Below are 20,441 nucleotides of genomic sequence, written 5' to 3'. Positions count from 1 at the left end.
CTCATTTCATTTACAGGCCTCTGTAAGGGCCTTACCTTAAACATTTTTTTTTAAAAAGTTGAAAGGAAGGTATCTTAATTCTCCACATGCCCCTTTGATGAATGGCTTGGTCTGTTTGCCATGGTTCCTGCATTGTATCCCCCTGCCTTACATTTTATGCTGAGCACTAGAGGCATTTCTTTTTGCTGTTCTCATGCTGCACTATCCTCATTGCAACTGGGGGGTGCACCTTGGTTTGGATTTCCCCAGGAGAACTTAATAGATCAAGTCTCTCTCATTGCTTAGAAAGTTTGTCCTTCCTGAAGTTGATTATCTTCAATCTGCTACTTAATTAGGAGGCAGTTGACTCCTGCTATAATTGGAAGAGGAAAAAATGGTGTCAGGTCTAGGAATGTTTTGCTGTAGCTCAACTGAGATGAGTGGGTTATTGTGCTTGATTCAATTCCAGGACTCCTACTTGCTATTTTGTCAGATTTTTCTGCACCTTACACAGGTTCATAAACTAGCATTTCCCTGCATGGGGAGCAACCTCTTCCACTGGCAAACCTACTAGTGATAATGGGTCATAATTAATCCTCTTACCTTTCTTTCATTTATCCCAGTGGTTCTTGAACTTTTGTACTGGTGACCCCTTTCACCCAGCAAGCCTCTGAGTGGACCCCCTTATAAATTTTTAAAATAGCTTTAACACCATTATAAATGGTGGAGGCTGACAGCTTATAACCTCCCATGTAATAACCTATGACCCCTGGAGGGATCTCAAGCCCTAGTTTGAGAACCCCTGATTTACCCCTTTGTCAATTAATTTGAAGGGGGAGGTGGGCATCTCTTCATTTCCAAGGGATGAGAGTGACTACAACCCATAATGTATGGTCAGCTTGTGAACATTAGTCTGCAAGTCTCCCTGTAGGTCAGCAGTACTCAAAATGGCTGCCACACAGCTATTCAGTACTGGTACAGTTAACCCTAGAGCAGTTCATACCATTGCATGTGTAAGAGCATATGTTGTAGAATGATCCCTACTAGATAAGTGCAGCTGTGCCCATTTCCATGGACCTGCAGTATGTGACAACTTTAATTCTGCCAGACAGTATTGACAACAGCTGTGCTGAAGGTACCAGTTTCATAACCTGATCTTATGCAGTGGAGATGAGCCTCAATTTGGGAGCATCCCCCTTGGCATACTGTGACTTGAGCTAGAACCTAGTTACAAGATTGGTCACATTTAGCCTCATAGCACTGATGGTGAATGCTCTACCATAGGTTAGTTAATGGTGTAAAGTACTTTGCCATACATAGATGCTAGAGTAGAATCAAGTTATTACAGGCAAGAATCCCCCTTTAGCAGGAGAGGCCTATAAGTACACATTTCCCCAGTGCACTGTCATTGACTGGGAGACCTCAGACAAGACATCTCAAAGTTTATTAAAAAGGACCCCAGAATGAGGATAGGTACAGACTACAGCCCCAGTATAATCCTGTAAAGTGAGCCTTTAAAAGGTGTAACCATGTCATGTCATTATTGCTCCTGTCCACTGGTGTCTTACAGAAGAAGCCTGGCCTCTTGTTAAGGGAATGGAGAAGACTTCACTTGTTTAGTTTCCAGCTGTACTACAGGCTCCTAGGTGAGTTTGGACAAGCCACCTAATCTGTGCTTGAATTCTGACTAAAATATTTACTCCCTACCTCAATGGCTCTAGATTAAAATTACCAAGCGCTCCCCCTCTCCCAGTGATGAGCCATGCATGTCACATGCCCAGTGAAGTCATTACAGGCTGTCTATCAAGCCAGGTGGTCTGTTAGAATTAGCTTATTACCTGAAGCTAACTAATGCGGTGTGCACCTCAAAGAGTGGAGTTTAAAGATGATCAATAAGGTGTAGAGGCCATCCAAGTAAAGGATTCCATTTAGGGAGCAGAATCAGGCTCACACAACATGCAAGAAAGTTAAACACAAAATGGGGCAAACTGGGACAGACCCTGCAGAACAGGGTGTAGCTTGTCCAGCTTTTGATGTGCTGAAGTCAACTGAGCGCTACTACAGTTAGGAATAAAGTGATTAAGTGCAACCATTAGGCTACATAAGCAGCCACCAGCATCCATATCCCAGACAAAGAGTCAACAAGTATACCCAGAAAGGGGTCACCATTTATTCCTTTCAAATGTTACAAGGAAACCCAGAAATTTTTTTGAGTTAGAAAATTGCAAATCAAATGTTTTGGCCATTAAAAATTATTTACAGAGAAAAAAACTTCACATTATACAGCTTGTACTCTCCCTCCCCCACCCCAGAAAAGTTACCCCTTAGAAGTAAAATTAAGCACAGCGGACTTACAAGCTTTATGGTTTTAAGCCAATAGTAAGACATTATAAAAAAAACTAACCAGATTAGCTTTTAAACTGTTGGTTTCTATAAAAAGCCCAAAATAAATGAAGTCAGAACGAGGAATTTAAACCAAGAAAAAGAATCCGTTGAACAGTCAGTGGCTTATTGGACTTTGAAAGCTGCATGGAGGATTAGTGGAAAAGAGACAGTAGGTCAGCAGAGAGCCCAGAGTTTGGTGTAATAGATGGAGCCTGACTAGATTCCAGTTATGTCCAGGATCGTCTTCCTCCAGTTTTAAAGGATTCAGGTAAACTAGTCCCAAGTTGTGGTGGTGGGAATCCAGACCAGTTTTCTAAAGGTGAGCTGCATGGAGGGGGAGGGACAAATAATTCAGGCATTTTAATTTTAGGTGTCAGTTCTACTTTGACCATACAGGTGTGTGGGCAAGGCAGCAAGTCAACAGTGTTATTGGGATGAAGAGGATGGCACAAAAAGTCTTTAATTTATGACAATGTCAGGTGGGCTCTACTCTTCCTTCTGTAGAGTTGCTGCAGGTGTTGTACTGGCCTCAGACTCCACAGGTTTTGAGGACTCCTCTGGCTGAGCTGTAGCCTCCTGGCTTTCTCCCAGCTGCTGCTCCTGCTCCTCTTTCTCCTTGGCTTCCCCTGCTTCTGCATCTTCCCTTTTAGGCTCTGCTTCCTGCTGCCCCTCAGCAGCAGGAGCAGACAGACTGCTGTCCACTGCAGCAGCTTTCTCCTCAGTTTTCCCTTCTTGTGTTGTACTGGTCTGCTCAGTTTCATTAGTGGAGCAGGTAGGGTTCTCCTCTCCTTTGGCTTCTGCTTTGGCCTGGTCCTCTGTGGGAGAGGACACAGCAGAATCCCCAGCCTCTTTCTTGTTCTTCCTGAAGGAGATCCCGCTCAGCTTGAAGGACTTCTTGAAAGAGAACTTCTTCTTCTTCTTGGGGGTCTCCTTGCAGGCTGCAGCGCCATCAGGCTTGGCCTCCCCACCTTCAGCAGCTGGGGCTGGCTCAATGGCATCGCCACTGCCAGACTCTGCCTTGGCCTCATCTTGGACTGGCTCAGCAGATCCATTGCCATTCAGTGGTGGGGCTTCTCCATCAGCCTTGGGTGAGACATCCCCATTTATCTTCACATGGCCGTTCTCCTAGCGGGAAGAGGGAACCATAACATATTAGATAGACCCTAGAGATCCAGAATACCACCTCTTCCCCCAGCGACTTTAGCTAGTAGGATTAAAAGGTGTTTTCACCTCCCAGAGAGGAGTTCGTGTTGGCTGTAAAACCCAATTCTTGCTTCCTGATCAGTTCAGGTCAGGAGCGTGCCCCATGATATGCTAACTAGCCAGCTCATCAGTCTCCCCTGCCAGAGAGCAGGGAGAGGAGTGGAAGTATTTCCCAGTGGCTAATGCATAAGGCTGGAGCTAAGTTCTCTTCCCACAGGAGTTCAGGCAAACGAGCCTGGGCTGCTGCTGCAGTCCAGGGGGGTCTATTGCTGACCGGGCATGGGGGGGGGGGGGAGAAGGAGGCACAATTTGCAGACAGGGAGGCATGTGCTGTGGGGAGGGCAGTCATAACCCTCTAACTGGAAAACCCCATAACCTAATGGAGCGGCCGTGCCCCGCCATTAACAGCGCTGGAGAGCCCGGCAGCAGCTCAGTCCCAGCTGGTGCCTTGCCAGCGCAGGTGAGCCATGCCCCAAACACGCGGGGCGGGGGGTTCGCCTCGGAGGAGCCGCTCCTCCGCCGCCACCAGCTGGCGCCAGCGCTCCATCGCCGGAGCCCGGGCAGGGGCGGGGAGCTGGCTGCTGCTGGAGGCATTGTTGCACGGTGCAGGCATGGGGGGGCTGAGCCGTGATTTACACCACCACCCTTGCCCCATGTCGGCTTTCCATTCCAGTCACCCTGTCCCTCCCTGGGGGGAGCCAGCCGCCCCCCCCGATAAGGCGACACGGGGGTGGAGGGGGGTCTCAGCGCCCAGGGAAGAAAAACCCGCAGTGATTCGAATTGCAAAGGTCCTTAGCCCGGCTGCGCGGTCCTTGCCCGCCTCCAGAATGCGCCCTAGTGAGCGCCCCCCTGGGACCCGGGTGATCCCCTGGGGCTTCGGCCACGGATTTATTTGGGGTGCGGGCAGAGGAACGCAGCCGCCCCCCCCCCCACTCCCTTTAACTGGAGACGCTGAGAAAAGGCACGAGAAGCTCTCGCCCCTCCAAACCCGACACCCCGAGTCGCCCGCGGGAGCTCGCCGGGGCTCGCCCTGGAATGCGGCCATCGCCCTGCCCCGCCCCCGCGCGCTGGACCCGGATCCTTCCTTTGTTTTTCCTCCGCGCACTCGGGGCTGCCCAGGGGTTTGCCGGGGCTTGAGCGCCGAACAAAGGCAGCCCACGCCGCGGTCTCCAGCCGGACCCAGGGCAGGGGGACAGGCGGCGGGGAGATTATGGCAGTAAAATGCAATGGGGGGGTGGGGTTAAATGGAGATTTGCAGGGGGGGTCCGCACCCCGCCTTCCCCCATGTTTGGGGCACGACCCCCCCCAGAAAGGCGGGTTTCGAGGGGGGCTCAGTCGCAGGGGCAGACCAGGAGCCCTGCTTTCCAAGCAGAGAAAGGGGGGGGGGCATCGCCTGATTCGCCTCTGCAGAGCGGGAGGGGCCCCTCCCCAACTCCGGGGCGGGCGAGGGGGGGGAAAGAGGGGCGAAGACTTTCCAGTAGCCCATCCCTAGCGATTCCAGGGGGCTTGAACCTCCCCCACGGGGAGCCCCCCCCCCCGTCTTATACCGGAGGGGGGGAGGGAACAAAGCAAAGATCCTTTTAACTCCCCCTTCCCCGAGCCACAAAGCAAGCCCGAGCCGGACAGAGACACCCACCTGGCCGTTTGATTTGGAGGGAGACACCGCAGCACGCTCGGCCGATTTCTGAGCCATCACGTCCCCTTTGGCGGCCTTGGAGCCCTGGCTTCCCATGGCGGCTGGAGGGCAACTGAGACCCAGGCAATCAGGGAAGACCGTTTAAAGCGCCTCAAATCCTGAGATGGGGCGAGTGGGGGCGGGCGGGCAGAGCCACTCCCCGCTTGCCCCAAACTTCTGGGCAAAAAGTCCCGGCTGGGCAAAAAGCAAAGCGGCAAATCCGAGGAGCGAGGGAGACGCGCCCCCAAACCCGGGAGATCAGCTCGGCGTCCTCCCCCACCCCCCCAGCGCGGTCTGCCAGCTGCTCGCACAGCGGGGTCCCAGCCGGGGCTCGGCAGCCAGCTCCGCGCCCTGCGCCCGCCGCAAACTCAGACTCGCTAGACCCCTCCCCGCCCCCAGCGCCGGCTAATAAGCGCGCAAAAGCCAGGGGCGTGTCGGGCATTTAAATCCCCGCCCAATGGCCGGCGCGGGGTGGGGACAGGCGGGAGCTGCGCCTCCCCCCCAGTGCAATGGGGGGCACGCTGGGGCTGGGGGAGGCACAGGGGGAAGATCTGCCATTTACACACACGCCCCGCAGTGTTTGCAAAGGGGGGGGGGGTTTACAGGGGTGGCTTGGATGGGGGGATGACTTAGAGGTAGGTGCGTGTCTGGGGGGGAAATGCAAGAGGGGCCGCTGCATCTTTCCAGCCCTGCTCAGTTCTTACTGGGGGGGTTATCTTCTATTGGCTTCCCGGCCGGCTTGGCTGGAGGGAGCAGTGAAGGGTCTGGCGAGACTTCGGAGCATCAAGGGAGGTTCTCGCGGCGGGGGGAGGGAAGAGATTGGCGTGGCAATCAGACTGTTGCCCCCCTTTCCCCACCTGCAGTGTGAAAGTAAAATTGGCTGGAAACAGAAGTGAAACCGACCAGTCTGTTTTCACTCTACCAGGTGAGTCAAAGCCAGAAATAAACACATACAGGGTGGGAAATGAACGGGATGGTTGCCCTGGTTTTGGTTTTCCAGTTAGTCCAGCTGCTTCAAAATCACCCTTCTGTCTGAAGTTTGTACAGTGTGGTCTTACAAATCAATCCCTCCCCCCCCACACTTAAAATGTCTAAAGCTCCAAGAAGTCATTTTCTCCATTTCCCCCTCACTTTGTCTATGTTACCTTAGAGACTAACCAATTTATCTGAGCATAAGCTTATTTATTATATAGCTCACGAAAGCTTATGCTCAAATAAATTGGTTAGTCTCTAAGGTGCCACAAGTCCTCCTTTTCTTTTTGCGAATACAGACCAACACGGCTGCTACTCTGAAATTTGTCTGTGTTGTGCATTTGACAGCACTTTGTGTCAAGTCAGTTCCCCTGCTCCTTGGGTTTCCCCTTGCTCTTGGTGTGGGACTTTCATGCAGCAACAGGGGAGAGAAAAATCTTTAGGAAAATGTCATTGTAAAACCACAACAATTTCAAGGCAGATGTGGCACCTGAAACAGCCTCAAGCTCCTTTTTTAACATGTGACTAGATTCCAAGCGGACGGTGTCCCTATAATAGGGAGAGGGGGGTGGCTCTCACGCAGAGGAGAATTTCCTTTCAGAACCTATCCGTGGGCTCCATTTTCGTAAGTGCCGTGCACACACAGCTCCCGTTAATGGCAGCTGGAGTTGTTTGCGCCCAGCGTTGCTGAAACTCAGGCCCTGATGATGTTTAACCTGGCGGTGTCCATTCTATTACATCAATAATTTCATACGTAGGCCTTGGTCCTGCTCGTCCTTGCCCATGGCACAGTAGGGACGCCAAAGATTTCATGACCCAGGGAAGCTAGCACCTGGGCACACGTAAGGGCATTGTGGTCCACATGCGTCTGCTGCTGTAGCAAAGGGATGGGGTACAGCTGGAGAATGGGTATGTCTAAGGAGACATGATTTGAACTGTGGTCTTCATCATTTGAATAAGGTCCTTGGCTACTGGCTCTCCACGTTGCCCTCATTCGTGCTATGATGTGGTTGCACAGCAGTGTTTCATTCCTGCAGGACTGGGGTCCCCTTTGCTCCCATCCTGTTCATCATCTCTTGCCTTGGGCTTATAGGTGCGTCGCTCCTCCCCAGCCCCTGGTTACCCTGCCGTCTTGGGAGTCAGTGGGCTTGAGGTTCAATGCAGACTGTGAATGCTTGGCTTTAACTGCCCATATGTAGCTTCCCAGGAGCACAACCGCCTAGCACACCCAGCTGCGGCCTGCACAAAGCAGTGTAGGATCAAGGCCAGCAGCATCTAGGGTGGAAAACAATGGGTTGTTGTGTTTGTTTTACCAACAAGGTCATGTTTTGTCTTTCCCCTGCTGGAGCAATATTTCTGTGTTAATTATATTGGGCCACATTGTCCTTATTGACTCTTGGTTTACAGTTGATAAAGCCTTTGAATGGCTGCCATGTGGCTTCTTATTTGTCTTCCTGATCTTTAATCCATATCTCAAATCTGAAGTTGCCCAATTGGCCACAAGGGTTGCAAAGGAGCCATTGAGGATTTACAGGAGTTAAAAATTTTATTAAGATAATATTAAAGTAACAAGAAAACGGTACAGAGTTTAAGCATAGAAGTTTCTGGTTATCAGGGAATAAGGTACAGATTATCAAGGGGTGCAAAATTCGGTTTAGGAATGGGTTGCCTAAGGAATACATAATCTGCAATCTCCCCGATTGGGGGTAAAAGTTTAACGGGCCAAAGTACATGCATGCTTTCAGAATTAGCACATGCAGCTAGGCCCCTGTTTGCTGGAAAGAGGTGAGTAGGTCTAGTGAATCCATACACTGTGTTGAGTAAACACACTGTAATGTTCGAGTTCAGCATGAAAGATTTGGTTCTTAAACAAAGAACTTGAGAGCAAACCCCCTCCCCCCCTTTATCTGCTGGGGCACAAAGAGAAAACAGCCTGGGAATTGGATGTTACAGTTGTTGCTCTTTTCTGCAAAAGCAGGCATCAGTCTTGTTTGATGTTTTCTGGCTTTGGTCAGTTTTAGTGCAATCCATAACGTTATTAAACCATAGCTAATTAATTTTCTTTTTGAGCGGTTGGAGTGACTTTGCAGTCGTGCTCATGAAAGGGGACCATCTTGACAGCCGTGGAGACTAATTGTCTTCTGTTTATCTACAAAACAGGTACAGCATGGGGAACTGCACAGCCGGCTTCCCCCACAGCACATCACCAATATGTCTCTCCCCATAACTGGAGTAGAGATAGGAGAATCCAGACTCTGGAGTCCATTCGTTCCTTGGCCTCTCTCCTGACACTGCCAATGCGGAGGCCAACGGCAGTGCCAGGTTCTGTGGAATCGACTGAGAAACCACCGAATAATCGTTTGACGGTCCTATCTTCGCTATACCTAGAACCTCGGTAAGCATGAGTAATCTTTGACATGCACAAGCATGCAGGGCTACAACTGATCCCATTCAGAATGCCCCACCTCAAGTGCATCCAGTCTTTGGGCCTCTCCAGACCAGCAGCCTCACCCCGTTGGTACTGGTGCATTCTGGGAAAATGAGGACACTATGGCTATCCCATGCTTCAGCTACCCGTGCAAAGGGTAGAGTGCTGTAGGGTGTTTTTCACCGGGTGTAATACGCTTTCCAATGTCCCCCTTGTCCAGAGATCTCAGAGACAGGAGAACTGGCCAACCCAGTTCCACAGACAGGGTTGTATGGGGCTGGATACCCAGCAGAAGAACTGTGTCCAATCCCAAATACAGCCTGTTTGTTATGTTAATGAAAGCCCAGTTCCAGGGCATGGTCCAAATGCATTCTCCACATGGTTAGGATCTACGTATATGAGCTATGTTGTTTGAAGACCCAGACTGGGTGCAAGTTATAACATCACTTACAGTTCATAGTCCACCTTTCTGGATCACCACTAAACTCAGCTGGGTTTGAAACTGGCATAGAATTAATGGCTCCAGTCTCCTGAGCAGTCTAGCCTCCCCTACCCACGTGGGGTGGTTGTTGTATCAGATTGTTACTTCCGCACTTAGCATGACTGTCTGTCTGTCATGCAAAACCCATACAAACCTGTGCATATCTCTCTAGCGATAGCAAGTTCGTGGCAGAGGGTCTGGGGATTCTGAAAATGCAGCTACAGTCATAGACAGAAAAGCCAAAGCCAGGGCTGGACACAGGCATGGGAAGAAAATGTCCATCAAACTAGCTGGATTTCCCTATGCTGGCCAATGCTCGGCTTTTCCAGTGTTTGCGGAGATAAAGTGGTGTCCTGTCCTATGTGTGCGGTTTAGTTTAGTCTGCATTAGGTTATCATTTTGCTGGGGGGGACGGGACACAAAAACCTTCATCTTCCTACGAGCATGCCCCGTAGCAGCAAGCTCTGTGGAGTGGTTGTATTCTCCCTGACACCGCACTCTCTGGCACTTCTCCGTGTAGGATATTATGTCTCATCTACTCCAGTGAAAGTCTTGGGCTGTCTTTGCCAGTCTGTCAGAGCCGGGTTTTGCTGCCGAATGCATTAATGTATGGGATCAGTGGAGCGGGAGCGCTGGCTGTGTGTTATCAAACACAATCTATACACCCTTCTCCCCTGTGGCTGTTTGCTAGGCAGGGATTTTCCTCCGTGAAGGAACAGGCTGATATTATATGGATGACGGGGCTTGTTTATTGGAAAGAGGGGATTTTGGTGGGGGGATAAGAGGGAAACCTGCTCCACCAAAGCTGCCCTGGGCACATTGTGCAGCTGCATTGATGCTACCCAGCCTGTCCCGCCAGATCTTTGATAGCCGAGTTTTCCGTCTGTGATTCCCCCATGCAGAACCTATCTCTCTTTCATTTTGCTTGAGGGGGGAAAGCGCTTGATACCCCGCTGCTCTCCTGCCACAGCAATCATGGGCCAGAACTGAAGTGATGGGAGGCAGACGTGATGTTTCTAAAGGGCGAACCGTAGCATGATGAGACAGGTCAAGATGCAGACCTGCAGGGGAGAGGGAAAAAAGTCCCTTTTTTTCATCATAAGAAATACGATAAATCTTGCTGGTGTTTCTGTAGCTTTCATCCCAAAAGATCCCCAGTCACCAACTCTTTCCTGATCCCTGTCCTCTAAACCCCAGGTCTTCTGTGAGGCCACCAAGGAATGTGTTTGTAAATAGAGGAAGTCCCCTCTGGATTTCCATGTGTGTCCGGTTTTCTAAGGCTTTGTGAACACTACTGAATGTCTATCCTTTATCCAGAACTAGTCCTAGCAATGGTGGACATGCTGGATTAGAACAGGAGCAGGCCTGTTTACCTCTGTGTCAGGAAACCCCGCTGTGGTGTAGATGTTCTGATCCTCAACCCAGATGTGCATGGGATTCTGGGGGCAATAGTCCATCTGTGCAGATCTGGGACCTAGTCTTCTGACCTTTCAACTGTACACTTTTTTGGCGGGGGAGGGACTGTCTGGGTTTCTGTTTTGTACCTTGCTGGTACAAGGCAAACGATAAGTGACAAATCTCTTCGCGCGTGTAAACACAATACCACTGAAGTGCAGCTACTTCTGGGGTGGAGGTCAGCAGCAGCACAGCACCCTGAACAACAGTGGGGTTTACATTGTAAATTGAAAAAAATCCTCTTGTCTAAAAAGTGTGATTCTATACAATTACTGTAATAAATGAAGCAGGAGAGAAGATGGATGAGCACAAAAGGCCTCCATGGAAAACTCACTGAAGTCAATAGGAGTCTTTCCTTGACTTCAGCAAGCTTTGGATAAGCTCCCAGTTGCAAAACTCCTCGGGATTTCTATGGTGCAGGAAAAGCAGAGACTCGCAGTCTATCTGCTTTTCTACCAGACCGCCAGATAAGTCTGGCTGCTTTTCTGAGTACTGTCTGCAGTGTCGTTTTAGCTGCATTTGTCTCGGGATATGAGAGAGACAAGATGGGTGAGGTGATATCTTTTACGGAACCAACTACTCCTGCTGGTGAAGGCAACAAGCTTTCAGGTTCCGCAGCGTTGAAGAACCCGAAGAAGAGCTCAAAGAAGAGCTCTGTGTAAGCTGGTTAGCTTGTCTCTTTCACCAGCAGAAGTTGGTCCAGTAAAAGATTACCTCACCTACCTTGTCATTCCTCATACTGATCATTCCTAAAAGACCTCATGGAAGCCTGCATTCCTCTGTTGATTTCCACTTTCAGAGCCTAGTTAAGAAGATGATGATGATGAATTTATGTTTCAGAGTAGCAGCCGTGTTAGTCTGTATCCGCAAAAAGAAAAGGATGACTTGTGGCACCTTAGAGACTAACAAATTTATTATGTGTTAAGTGCCAACAGCCTGCAAGACACAGAAGCAAACATTGTCCCTGCCTGGAGGAGCTTAGAATCTAAGCTAATAAGCAACACACCCTGACCCTCCCACCTTTGTTATTCCTTCAATTTGCATGTAAGAATTAGTTTGGTTAGTTATTCATTTATATAGAGCTATTCACAAGTGTCTTATCATGGCCAGTGGATCTTAACCAAGTTAGCAGCTCCCCCTCCCCACCCCCCAGCACAAACAGTGACACTCAGAATAAAAGAGAGAGCCTTTCATGTAGCTTTAAAAATAGCAATGGTATTAACTAACAGCAGGGAGAAACTGGCCAAAGCTGCACTACTTTGAATAGGCCATTGGGAAAGGATGGATTGTAACAGCTTCTGACACCGGCATAGCAAGAACGTGGAGAACAGCTCCTTCAAACACCCCTTGGCCCTTTCAGAGTCTTTGCCCAGCTACTAAATCCATATTTAGGCCTTGCCTGCGCTCCAAAGCTGTACCATTTTCAATATAGTTAAAGGATAGTTAACTCCGTCCACACTGTACCGCTTTAGCTCAGTGGAAAGTTGTTTATACTGGTATAGTTCCAAGGAGGAAGAATACGCTATATGGGTATAAGGCACCCTAGCCCTATATGAGAGCTAGGTACTATTATTATACTGGTGTAACTGCATCCACACTAGGGGTTGTATATCTGTAAAAAAAAAATCACAACCCCACTGACAGCTATTCCAGTGCAAAAACTATGTGTGGACCAGAATACCTAGATAATAGACCTGATGTTCAGACATCTTAAGCACTCAGCAGCTCTCACTGACTGTGACAGGTCTGGTTGTCATCATGCCCACTGCTTGTGTGAATGACCGAATGGCCGGGTAATAGCGTGAGAGTAATGAGGGCAGTGTAGATTGGAAGGTAGAGAGTGGACGGAGTAAATGGGAGAGCAGCCAGGAGGCGACTGCAGGAATTAGTGAATTACACCCATGCAACCCCCTAGACTTCAAAGCGCTGTCGGTATTTGTAGAAGAGGCATAGGAACAGAAAGTGACTTACCAAGAGTCCGTGGTGGATCTGGGTCTAGAACGCAGCGTCCTGATTCCTGGTCCCACGCCTGACCCACTGGAACAGCTGCCATGCTGGATAAGGTACTGTAGCGACTGGGATAGGGGTGGTGAAATTAAGAGCAGACAGTTGCCCATTCAACACTAGTGTGAGTGGGAACTGTCACCTCAATGAATGATGAGTTACTGAGCGGTGTCTGCATGGTGCTGCTCAGGAAAGTTAAGCCAAATTAACTTAAGGTGTGAATTTAAAATGCATTCGTTAGACCCCCTGTGCGGATGCTCAGAAGCAAAGCGGTTTAGTTTGCTTTAGCTCAATTCACTTCCAAAGTGGAAGAGAATGTCCACACAGGGGTTTAATGTGCGTTAGCTAATGCACTTTAAATACACACCATTAGCTAATTCAGTTTAACTTTCCTGAATGCTGAGCATCTCTGTGTAGACATGCCCGGATTGGCCATACAGCAGGGTGGGTGTAGGTGCCACCTGGAGAGAGGGAGTGAGTGAATCAAACCAGTAGAAAAGCTTCCATTTCCGGCACCTGGTTGTGAGGTCATTGTCTGCTGGAGTCACTAAAACGCTCAGCCTGGCACTAGCTGTGGACCAAACCCTGCTGAAGCCTCGCACCTTGCAGGCCTGTGACATGGCTCAGGAATGTGGTTAAAACGTAATTCTATCCTCTACCCTGCAGGTCTGAACTGTGCTTTAACCATATTGTACCTGGCTCCTGCCACACCGTCGTTTGTACAGCGTAGGCTTCTACAACGATGCATTTGTAGAGACGTGCTTTCTTTGATGGGATCGCTCCGTTTCTTCCCAGTCAGGGTGGCTGGATATTGCTTGGAATGAGCTAGTCGGGTATAATGAGGCAGAGCCAAAAATCACCATAAGTGCCGAGGTGAGGAGCCTGAGATGCGTGTGGGTTCACATGAGAAAAATATATTGATTATATAGTGGAGATGGGCCTGAGCAATTGTCTGACACCCACACGGATAGAATGGGGCTTGGGTCCAAGCCAACCCTAATTTTGGAAAACCAAAGCCTGAATAATGAGATTTTGCTCAGCCAGCCCCAGCTTTGTCCCTCTCCCTTATACAGTGTTGGGTTACTCAGTGCAGCTGCAGCATTTGACTAGAGACTCAAGAGTCCATCCAACTTTGGCTCATGGTGTCTGGTACAGAGCATCCTCAGTGACCTTTCTGTTCTGTGCAACGTCCAAGGGATTGAAAAGATTAAGGGGGGAGAAGGAATCAACCCTGTGGGTTGTGCAATCCAAACACACTCTCTCTTCTGTGTTATATGCAAGGAAAGAGATTACAGCTAAATCAACAATGGCCAGATTGTGAGTCCTTGAAACACACCTGGATGAGGGGCAGGTTTGATTTCCATAGAATACGAGTGGTTTTGGTGGCGGAGGGAAGGCGGGCGGGAGGGGAGGGGTTTGAAGATTGGAGGCTTTCAGGAGCAGAGGCAGCTTCGAAGATGATGTTTCCTAATTTCATCAGCTGATGATACCAGTGGGGTTTGTGCAGAGGAAGGTTGCTGGGAGCTTGCTAGCAGCATGGCAAATGGCTGCTTCTCCATGATGGGGGGGAAAGTGACTCTTGATTGGACAGCAGCTCGTTGGGTGCTTTGGGATCTATGGATGAAAAAAAACCCTGTTGCTATTATCTATTTTTAATTGGATCCTTATGTTGTTACTGTGGCTTGACTGGATAAGGAATGACTGGCCTTGAACTGGGTGATCTTGTATCTAGCGATGGCATTTGTAAAGCACCTATCACTGGAAGCACTTTTGAAGAGAACTCAGTGTCTTGTATTACAGAACCTGCTATTTACACAGGTGTTTGGTTCTGTAACATGCTTATGACATGGGTTGGTCCTGTCTACACAGGCATGACCAAGTCATGAGCAAATCCCATCAGGGCACCACCACCTTTGGGGCAGCGTGTTATAGCATGATAAGTGTTGTCACGCAGGCCACTCGTACGAGAAAGAGACTGAGGGCCTGATCTCCCCAGTCACTTGCGCCAATGCAGCTCCACTGAGTTGACTGGAGTTACTCCTGATTTACAGCAGCGTGAGAAGAGAGCTGAGGCTAGAGAAACTAGCAGTTGGGAGCCAAGAGGGGAGAAAGAGAGAGACGCTTTGGTTCTGACCTCTGAGGCCATTTACCGCCTTCTAGGACAAGTGTTTGAACACGACCCAACCCCAATCAAATAGCCACCGCGTACCAAGCGGGCCAAGGCTGCAGCCGGTGTCTTTTCTGCAGCCCCTTCTCTTCCTTCTGTGCCCACGAATGGTGCCGAGCTGGCACCTCAGGAGCTCAGAGTCTTCTACTTCGCCACATAACGGGCACAGCGGCATCACACCAGCCCGCCCTGCGCACAGCCCACCTCCTGCCAGTGAGCCTTAGCCTTCACCGGCAGGAATCCCTGCTCGATGGGAGAGGGGAATTCAGTCTCCAGGACCCGTTCAGGCCCTGATCCCTCTCCCGAGGCTGCCCACCCGGGGACCAACTGCGGTGATATTTGTGCTACAGAGAACAGACTACTGGGAATTAGACTGAGGCCTTACCTGGTGCCTTTCCCACAGGCCACCAACAGCTGCCAGCTGGTAACAACGGTCCGTTGCGTTTCATCTGGGCCACATTTGACCCAACATGCTGGAGGGGAAAGACTCCATATCCCATGACCCATCCAGTCTGTGTCTCTCTGTTCAACCCAGGTTTCAGAGTAGCAGCCGTGTTAGTCTGTATCCGCAAAAAGAACAGGAGTACTTGTGGCACCTTAGAGACTAACAAATTTATTAGAGCATAAGCTGTCGTGGGCTACAGTTCAACCCAAGAAAACAAGCTTGTTGCATGGGGACGCTCACCCCACACACCTTATCTCCCTCGTAGGCTGCCCTTGAGCTCCGATAACGGGCTTCCTGACCCTGACCAGCCAGTATGTTGCCGGTTCGGTCACATTACGACAGCAGGCTGGCTGCCAATGCTTCTCCGGGGAGAAACCGAGCCATGACTTCCAGCTGGCAGCGAGGGGTGGGAGGGCAGCATGAGAGGGCGTCAGGGTGCTCTGGAGCATTGGGCAGAGCTCTCTGCCCGGCACAGTCAAGGCTGCTGCTCAGTCAGCTTTTGGCAGGAACATCACAGCCGGGGGCTGAGGAGGGAGCTCGTTTTCAGAATCCCCTCATTAAAAAGGAAGTTTATAGTGGAAACAAAAGTGACTTTCAGTCCCAACGGAGCTCGTCCCACTCGATTTCCTTTAGAGCCTCAACGGAGGTGCAGGGAAGGTCTTCCCGTACTCCACAAACTATCACGTGGTGGGGGGCGGGCTGGGTTAGAATGGGGGTTGGACTGGCCCCCCCAAAACTGTGGGAAAACCATGCAATGAAGCGCATTAGAGTCCTGCGGAGTATCTGCAACTCCATTGCTTTGGAGCTGCAAGCCCTGCAGCAGATGCCCATCCCCTCTCTGGCTTCAGCCCCAGGATTTCAGATGTGGTTATACCATGTGGTGGTGGATTAGCCACTGGGCCACCAGGGCCCGTGCCCAGGGGCCCTGGCCAATTGGGGCACCCCGTGCCCCACTCCACCCGGTGCTCCTGTTGGGGAGCAGGGAAAGGCCCCGCACCACAACTCCACTCCTTGGCAGGAGTGCCAGGCGGGAAAGTCCCCACGCCCCGACCCCATTTCCCCGGCAGAAGTGCCATGGGGGGCGCCTGGGAGGGATTGCAGGTGGAAGGGGTGGGGAGGAGCCCCCAGTTGCTCTGGCCCAGGGCCCCACAAACCCTTAATCCACCTCCGATACCATGGTTTTGTCCCATCTGCGCAGGCAAGGCCAAAAGCAGATAGGTTTGGAGCTCCTGCTCCCATTGGAGTTGGAGGCAAAGCTCCTACAAAAAGCCCAAGCAAAAGCAGTCCTGCCTGGTAATGACCTGTCTGGAGCTGCTGATGTGCACGCCGCTCTCTCCTAGCGAGAACACCCAGAGAAATCCCTTCCCTGCAGGGCCTGCCTGGCGAACGCCCTAGGAAAGCCCTGGATCAATACAGCAACGAAGTCCCCGGTGTGGGATGATGCATCTGAGACTGAAGCAGATGGCCCATGGGGAGTGTCGTGCTGGCCAGTCCCACAGGACGTTTTCCGTTTTTTTTTCCTGCTCTGTCCAGGACATGATGCTACAGGCGATGGGGCTGGAATGCGTGTGGGAGCAGCTGGGGCGCTGGGGAAAAGATCTCATGTTCCTTTTAGGTTGGAATAGATTGTGGGGTCTTCTGCTTGTGTCATGTTTGTGCCGGCGGAGCCTCTATTGAACTTGGTGGGAGTTTTGCCTGAGTAAGGCCCTTGGGCTTGGCAGTGCTGCCATGTGCCAGCCAGCAATCAGTCCCTTTCTGTTGGGTCTCTGCTCCAGGCCCGTGACTGACTGGCCTCCAAGGCTACGTCTGTGCTACGCTCTTTGGGAAAATCTTTCATCCCTGCACTACCCGAGCTCCACGGGTGGTAGCCAGAGGGCAGACCAGGGCACTAATGTTACTACTGCCCTGCTCGGAGCAAGGCAAGAGGACACAGGGATAAAAATGATAGTGCCCTGTCGGCACAAGTGCCCCCATCATCCCCCCTCACTAGTGGAGCTGCACTGGTGCTGGTGTAATGGCGGGAGATTCCCTAAGACAGTCCAGTGCACCCAAGGCCGGCGTGGTTGGAGCAGACACACTGCATCCCCTGACCAGCAAATTCACCCTGCTTCCTGCTGGTCTCCACTCGGCTCCTGCTGCCCAATAGCAAAACCATCTTTTTGCCTCCAGCCCCAGTGGAAATAATCATGAAACTAAGCGGCGGAGCCCTAGCGCAGAGAGTCACAGACTCTGGGGCAACCACAGACCCGACCCTCCTTTGAGATCACATTACACCCTGGCTCCGGGGAACCGGAGCCCCCCAGAAATGGGCTCGAGAACTACAGACTTGCAGCCATCGGACAAAGGCCCCCTCCCGGACGAGGTGGCATCTGTCCCGGGTGTGTGGTTCTACTGATTGGGGTACGGGAAAATCACTCTCTGATGTTCCCTTTGGCACGCTGGGACCTCCCCCGCCCCGAAAGGCAGCTCTGCAATGTATGGGCCTCTTTCTCCAGGCCAGTCAATGTGTCTTTTTGTTGTGCTGCTGGGGTTTGATGCCTGTGAGCAGAGAGGGACAATACGTGGTATTGTTCCCTTTCAGCAACATCTGATGATCCCGGAGAGAGTGAGAGAGAGCGCGCCAGAGGGTGGAGATGGGGGGAGGGGTTTTGGCCAGGGCAGGGATGGGGGAAGAGCTAGCCAGTGGCGTGGGCTGCACTAGAATCTGCCAGGGAGAGGACAGGGAATTACAGCTCCAGAAAATCTTGCGGGGGAGGGGGGCGTGTGGCAAAACATCAGTTGACCTCAAGTAGGAGCAAGATGGGGCTGGAAACATGCCATGCAGAACATAGCATTTTGTGTCTGGCTGTGGGGAGCTCTGCGCTTTGCACCCTAATGGCCTGGGCGCTCTGGGGGTGTTTTGGGGGGCCAGGGGCATTGGGGCAGGTCTCCTCTGCCTTTTCCCCTTCTGGGAACAGGGCAACATTCCTGTGGAAGAACCGGCTGGGTCTTTTCTGTGCTTGCTCCTTCCTGTGAAATGGCGCTAGCTGATCTAAGCTCCGCCAGGGCAGGAAGGTTCTGTCCATACTCTGGCCTTTACCGTGAGCGAGCAAGGGGAGCTGCTCCAGTTTATTCTTTGCTGCCAGCTCAGCAGTCTTTGGAGAGCAGCTAGAAGTGACTTTTCTGGGGCTTCTGCAGAATGATGAGTAAAGGTCAGGTGGAAGAAAGAGGAAACCCAGGGCAGAACTGCAGGAATCTCTTGACGTTTCCAAAGGGGCTTTTCCTGGTCTCTGCAGTTTGCTGCAGCTATTGGGTGAGTCTGAGAGGAGGGGAACAAAACCCTGCCTCCAAAGATCTGGACTGGAGGTTTGTGGCTTCGGCCCTCAGCAATGAGAGGCTGATGCTGATGTGTATGAGGAGGTGGGTAGCAGTCTGTCCGGAGAAGAGGGAGGTTGTCCTCAATGTAGCCTCTTCCAGTAAGATGAGGAGATGATGAGGTGAAGACTGGGCCCGTATAGAAAATAAATACCAGGGAGGAGAGAACAAGCCTGGGGCAGAGGATAGGTGCCAACTAAAGCCGCTCAGATGCGACGGTGATGAGCATGGTGTGAGAACCTAGCTGGATGAGGACAGGCGGAATGGTGAGCGTCACATCCCCCCACACCCATGGCTCTCTGGACCTTGTTCCATCTCGGTCACTTTGTTTCTGTTCTCCCCGATACTAAGGCTCTTGGTGCAGTGCAGCCAGCGTCCACCTCACAGGACCACTATCACCAGCGGCACCGGTTGGCCCATTGGTCAGCAGCCTCAGCAAAGAGGTGTGGGATCTGGACTCCCTTCCGTCTCCAAGGGGTGGCTTCTCCGTGGAAGCACATTGGTGGGGCATCATGGAGGGGCCTGTATTGCCCCATTGCATGTGGAATCTGTAGATCTCTGTAGGTCTGGGGATGTCTGTCTGGCAGCCTCCACTGGCATGGCATTGACTTTAAAACAGCCCTAAGCTTGAAAGGAAAAAAACATTTAAAGAAGTTGATGTTACTGTTGACTTTTAACTAGCTGGTTGTTTACAGGCTGGGTACTGATTCTCTTTGGTCAGCTCGGTGGGCACAGAACTCCAGGGGCTCAGCCCTGACTTTGCTGGTGTCAGTGCGGCCAGACTGTCCCCCTGTGTCTGCAGATCCCAGCCCAGGGAGGAGGGGGAACTGAGGTCTCTCTGGAATGGATTGTTTTCTCTGGAGTGGCAGTGACACAATGGATGGCCACAAATGGCACTGAGAGGTGCAAACTCCCCCATTCAGGGTAATGGGCTGTTAACTTTAAAGCCTAATTAGGAGCCCTGAAGTGTCAACACCATTAACCTTGTCACTGCGGCTCCCTCTACCAGAAAATCCCAGCGAATTCGCAGGGTTAATTCACTTGGGGCATCATGGGCCTCATGCACAGGACAGGGGACTGGAAATCAGGATCTGCCCTTGCTGGCTGATCTTCACCTTGAGCAAGTCACTTCATCTTTCCGTGCCTTGCTTTCCTCGCCTGTAGAACGGGAGGGATGATCCAGACCCGCCTTTGTGATGTGATCAAAGGTTGGCGGAGGAGAAGTGCAATATAAATGCAGAAGATTATTTGATTGCTGGGAAAGGACAACTCCAGACGAATAAACGTGTGTCCTAGAGCTTAGAAACGGAAAAGTCCCTCCCCACTATGTCCCATCCAATGTGTTTCCTGACTAGGGAAGAATCCCCTAAATTCTCAATGCAGCATGTTTTGAATACATTGGCAATGTTATTTCAGCTCTTTGGGCAACAGAGTTGTTTGCTACCAGCCTTTAAAAGATGAGCAGAAAGTTTATAGTATGTTTTTAGGCAGGGCAGGCCAAGAAATAAGGCAGGAGTTAATCAATTATTTTTTGTCACAGTCCAAATTTCTTGGTCAAGGTCCAGACTTGAGAGAAACATTTTTCACACCGCAATAACAATAGTGATAATAAGGAAATAAAAAGATTTTTGCAGTCCATTCAAAAGCATCAGGTGGTCCGGATTTGGCCCATTGTCTGCCTATTGACTTCACCTGAAATAAGGTTTCTGTTTGTTTTGCAAAAACCAAACCAAACCGATAATAATAAAATAAAAATTGAGGTTTTGAGCTTTGGTTTTGTCCCAATACGGAAGGAAATCCAGACCTTTAGAAATCTTCTGCAAAAAAGCAGAGAGGGGAAAACAAGGAAGAGTCTTTGTGACACCTTAGAGACTCCAGAATAGCCCAAGGGCA

General features: G+C 50.8%; 1 protein-coding gene and 1 long non-coding RNA gene across 2 annotated transcripts in view; one reads left to right on the top strand and one right to left on the bottom strand.

Moving 5' to 3' along the window:
* Positions 1–2,127: 2,127 nt before the first annotated feature.
* MARCKSL1 (MARCKS like 1) lies at positions 2,128–5,813 on the bottom strand. Its single transcript, XM_037881969.2, has 2 exons — positions 5,204–5,813; positions 2,128–3,489 (listed from the first exon to the last, which is right to left on the bottom strand). The coding sequence occupies exons 1-2, from the start codon at positions 5,297–5,299 to the stop codon at positions 2,851–2,853; spliced, it is 735 nt and encodes a 244-aa protein (XP_037737897.1). The 5' UTR covers positions 5,300–5,813; the 3' UTR covers positions 2,128–2,850.
* Positions 5,814–5,901: 88 nt separating this feature from the next.
* Positions 5,902–20,441, top strand: part of LOC122463347 — an 86,391-nt gene continuing 71,851 nt past the window's right edge. The window contains exons 1-2 of the long non-coding RNA XR_006286613.1: positions 5,902–6,167; positions 8,375–8,609. This is a non-coding gene — a long non-coding RNA (uncharacterized LOC122463347). The remainder of the gene's footprint in view (positions 6,168–8,374; positions 8,610–20,441) is intronic.

The sequence above is a fragment of the Chelonia mydas genome, chromosome 19 (assembly GCF_015237465.2).
Source record: "Chelonia mydas isolate rCheMyd1 chromosome 19, rCheMyd1.pri.v2, whole genome shotgun sequence".
NCBI classification, from domain to species: domain Eukaryota; kingdom Metazoa; phylum Chordata; order Testudines; family Cheloniidae; genus Chelonia; species Chelonia mydas.
Note: the sequence above shows the minus strand (reverse complement) of the source record. Positions and strands in the feature narration are given on the sequence as shown.

What these genes read in the sequence shown, in the direction of transcription:
- MARCKSL1 (XM_037881969.2), bottom strand. Translation starts at nt 5,299, where the DNA reads ATGGGAAGCCAGGGCTCCAAGGCCGCCAAAGGGGACGTGATGGCTCAG. An exon ending in CCTCCAAATCAAACGGCCAG is followed by an intron (nt 3,490 to 5,203) that starts GTGGGTGTCTCT and finishes TCTTCCCGCTAG; the next exon opens with GAGAACGGCCATGTGAAGAT.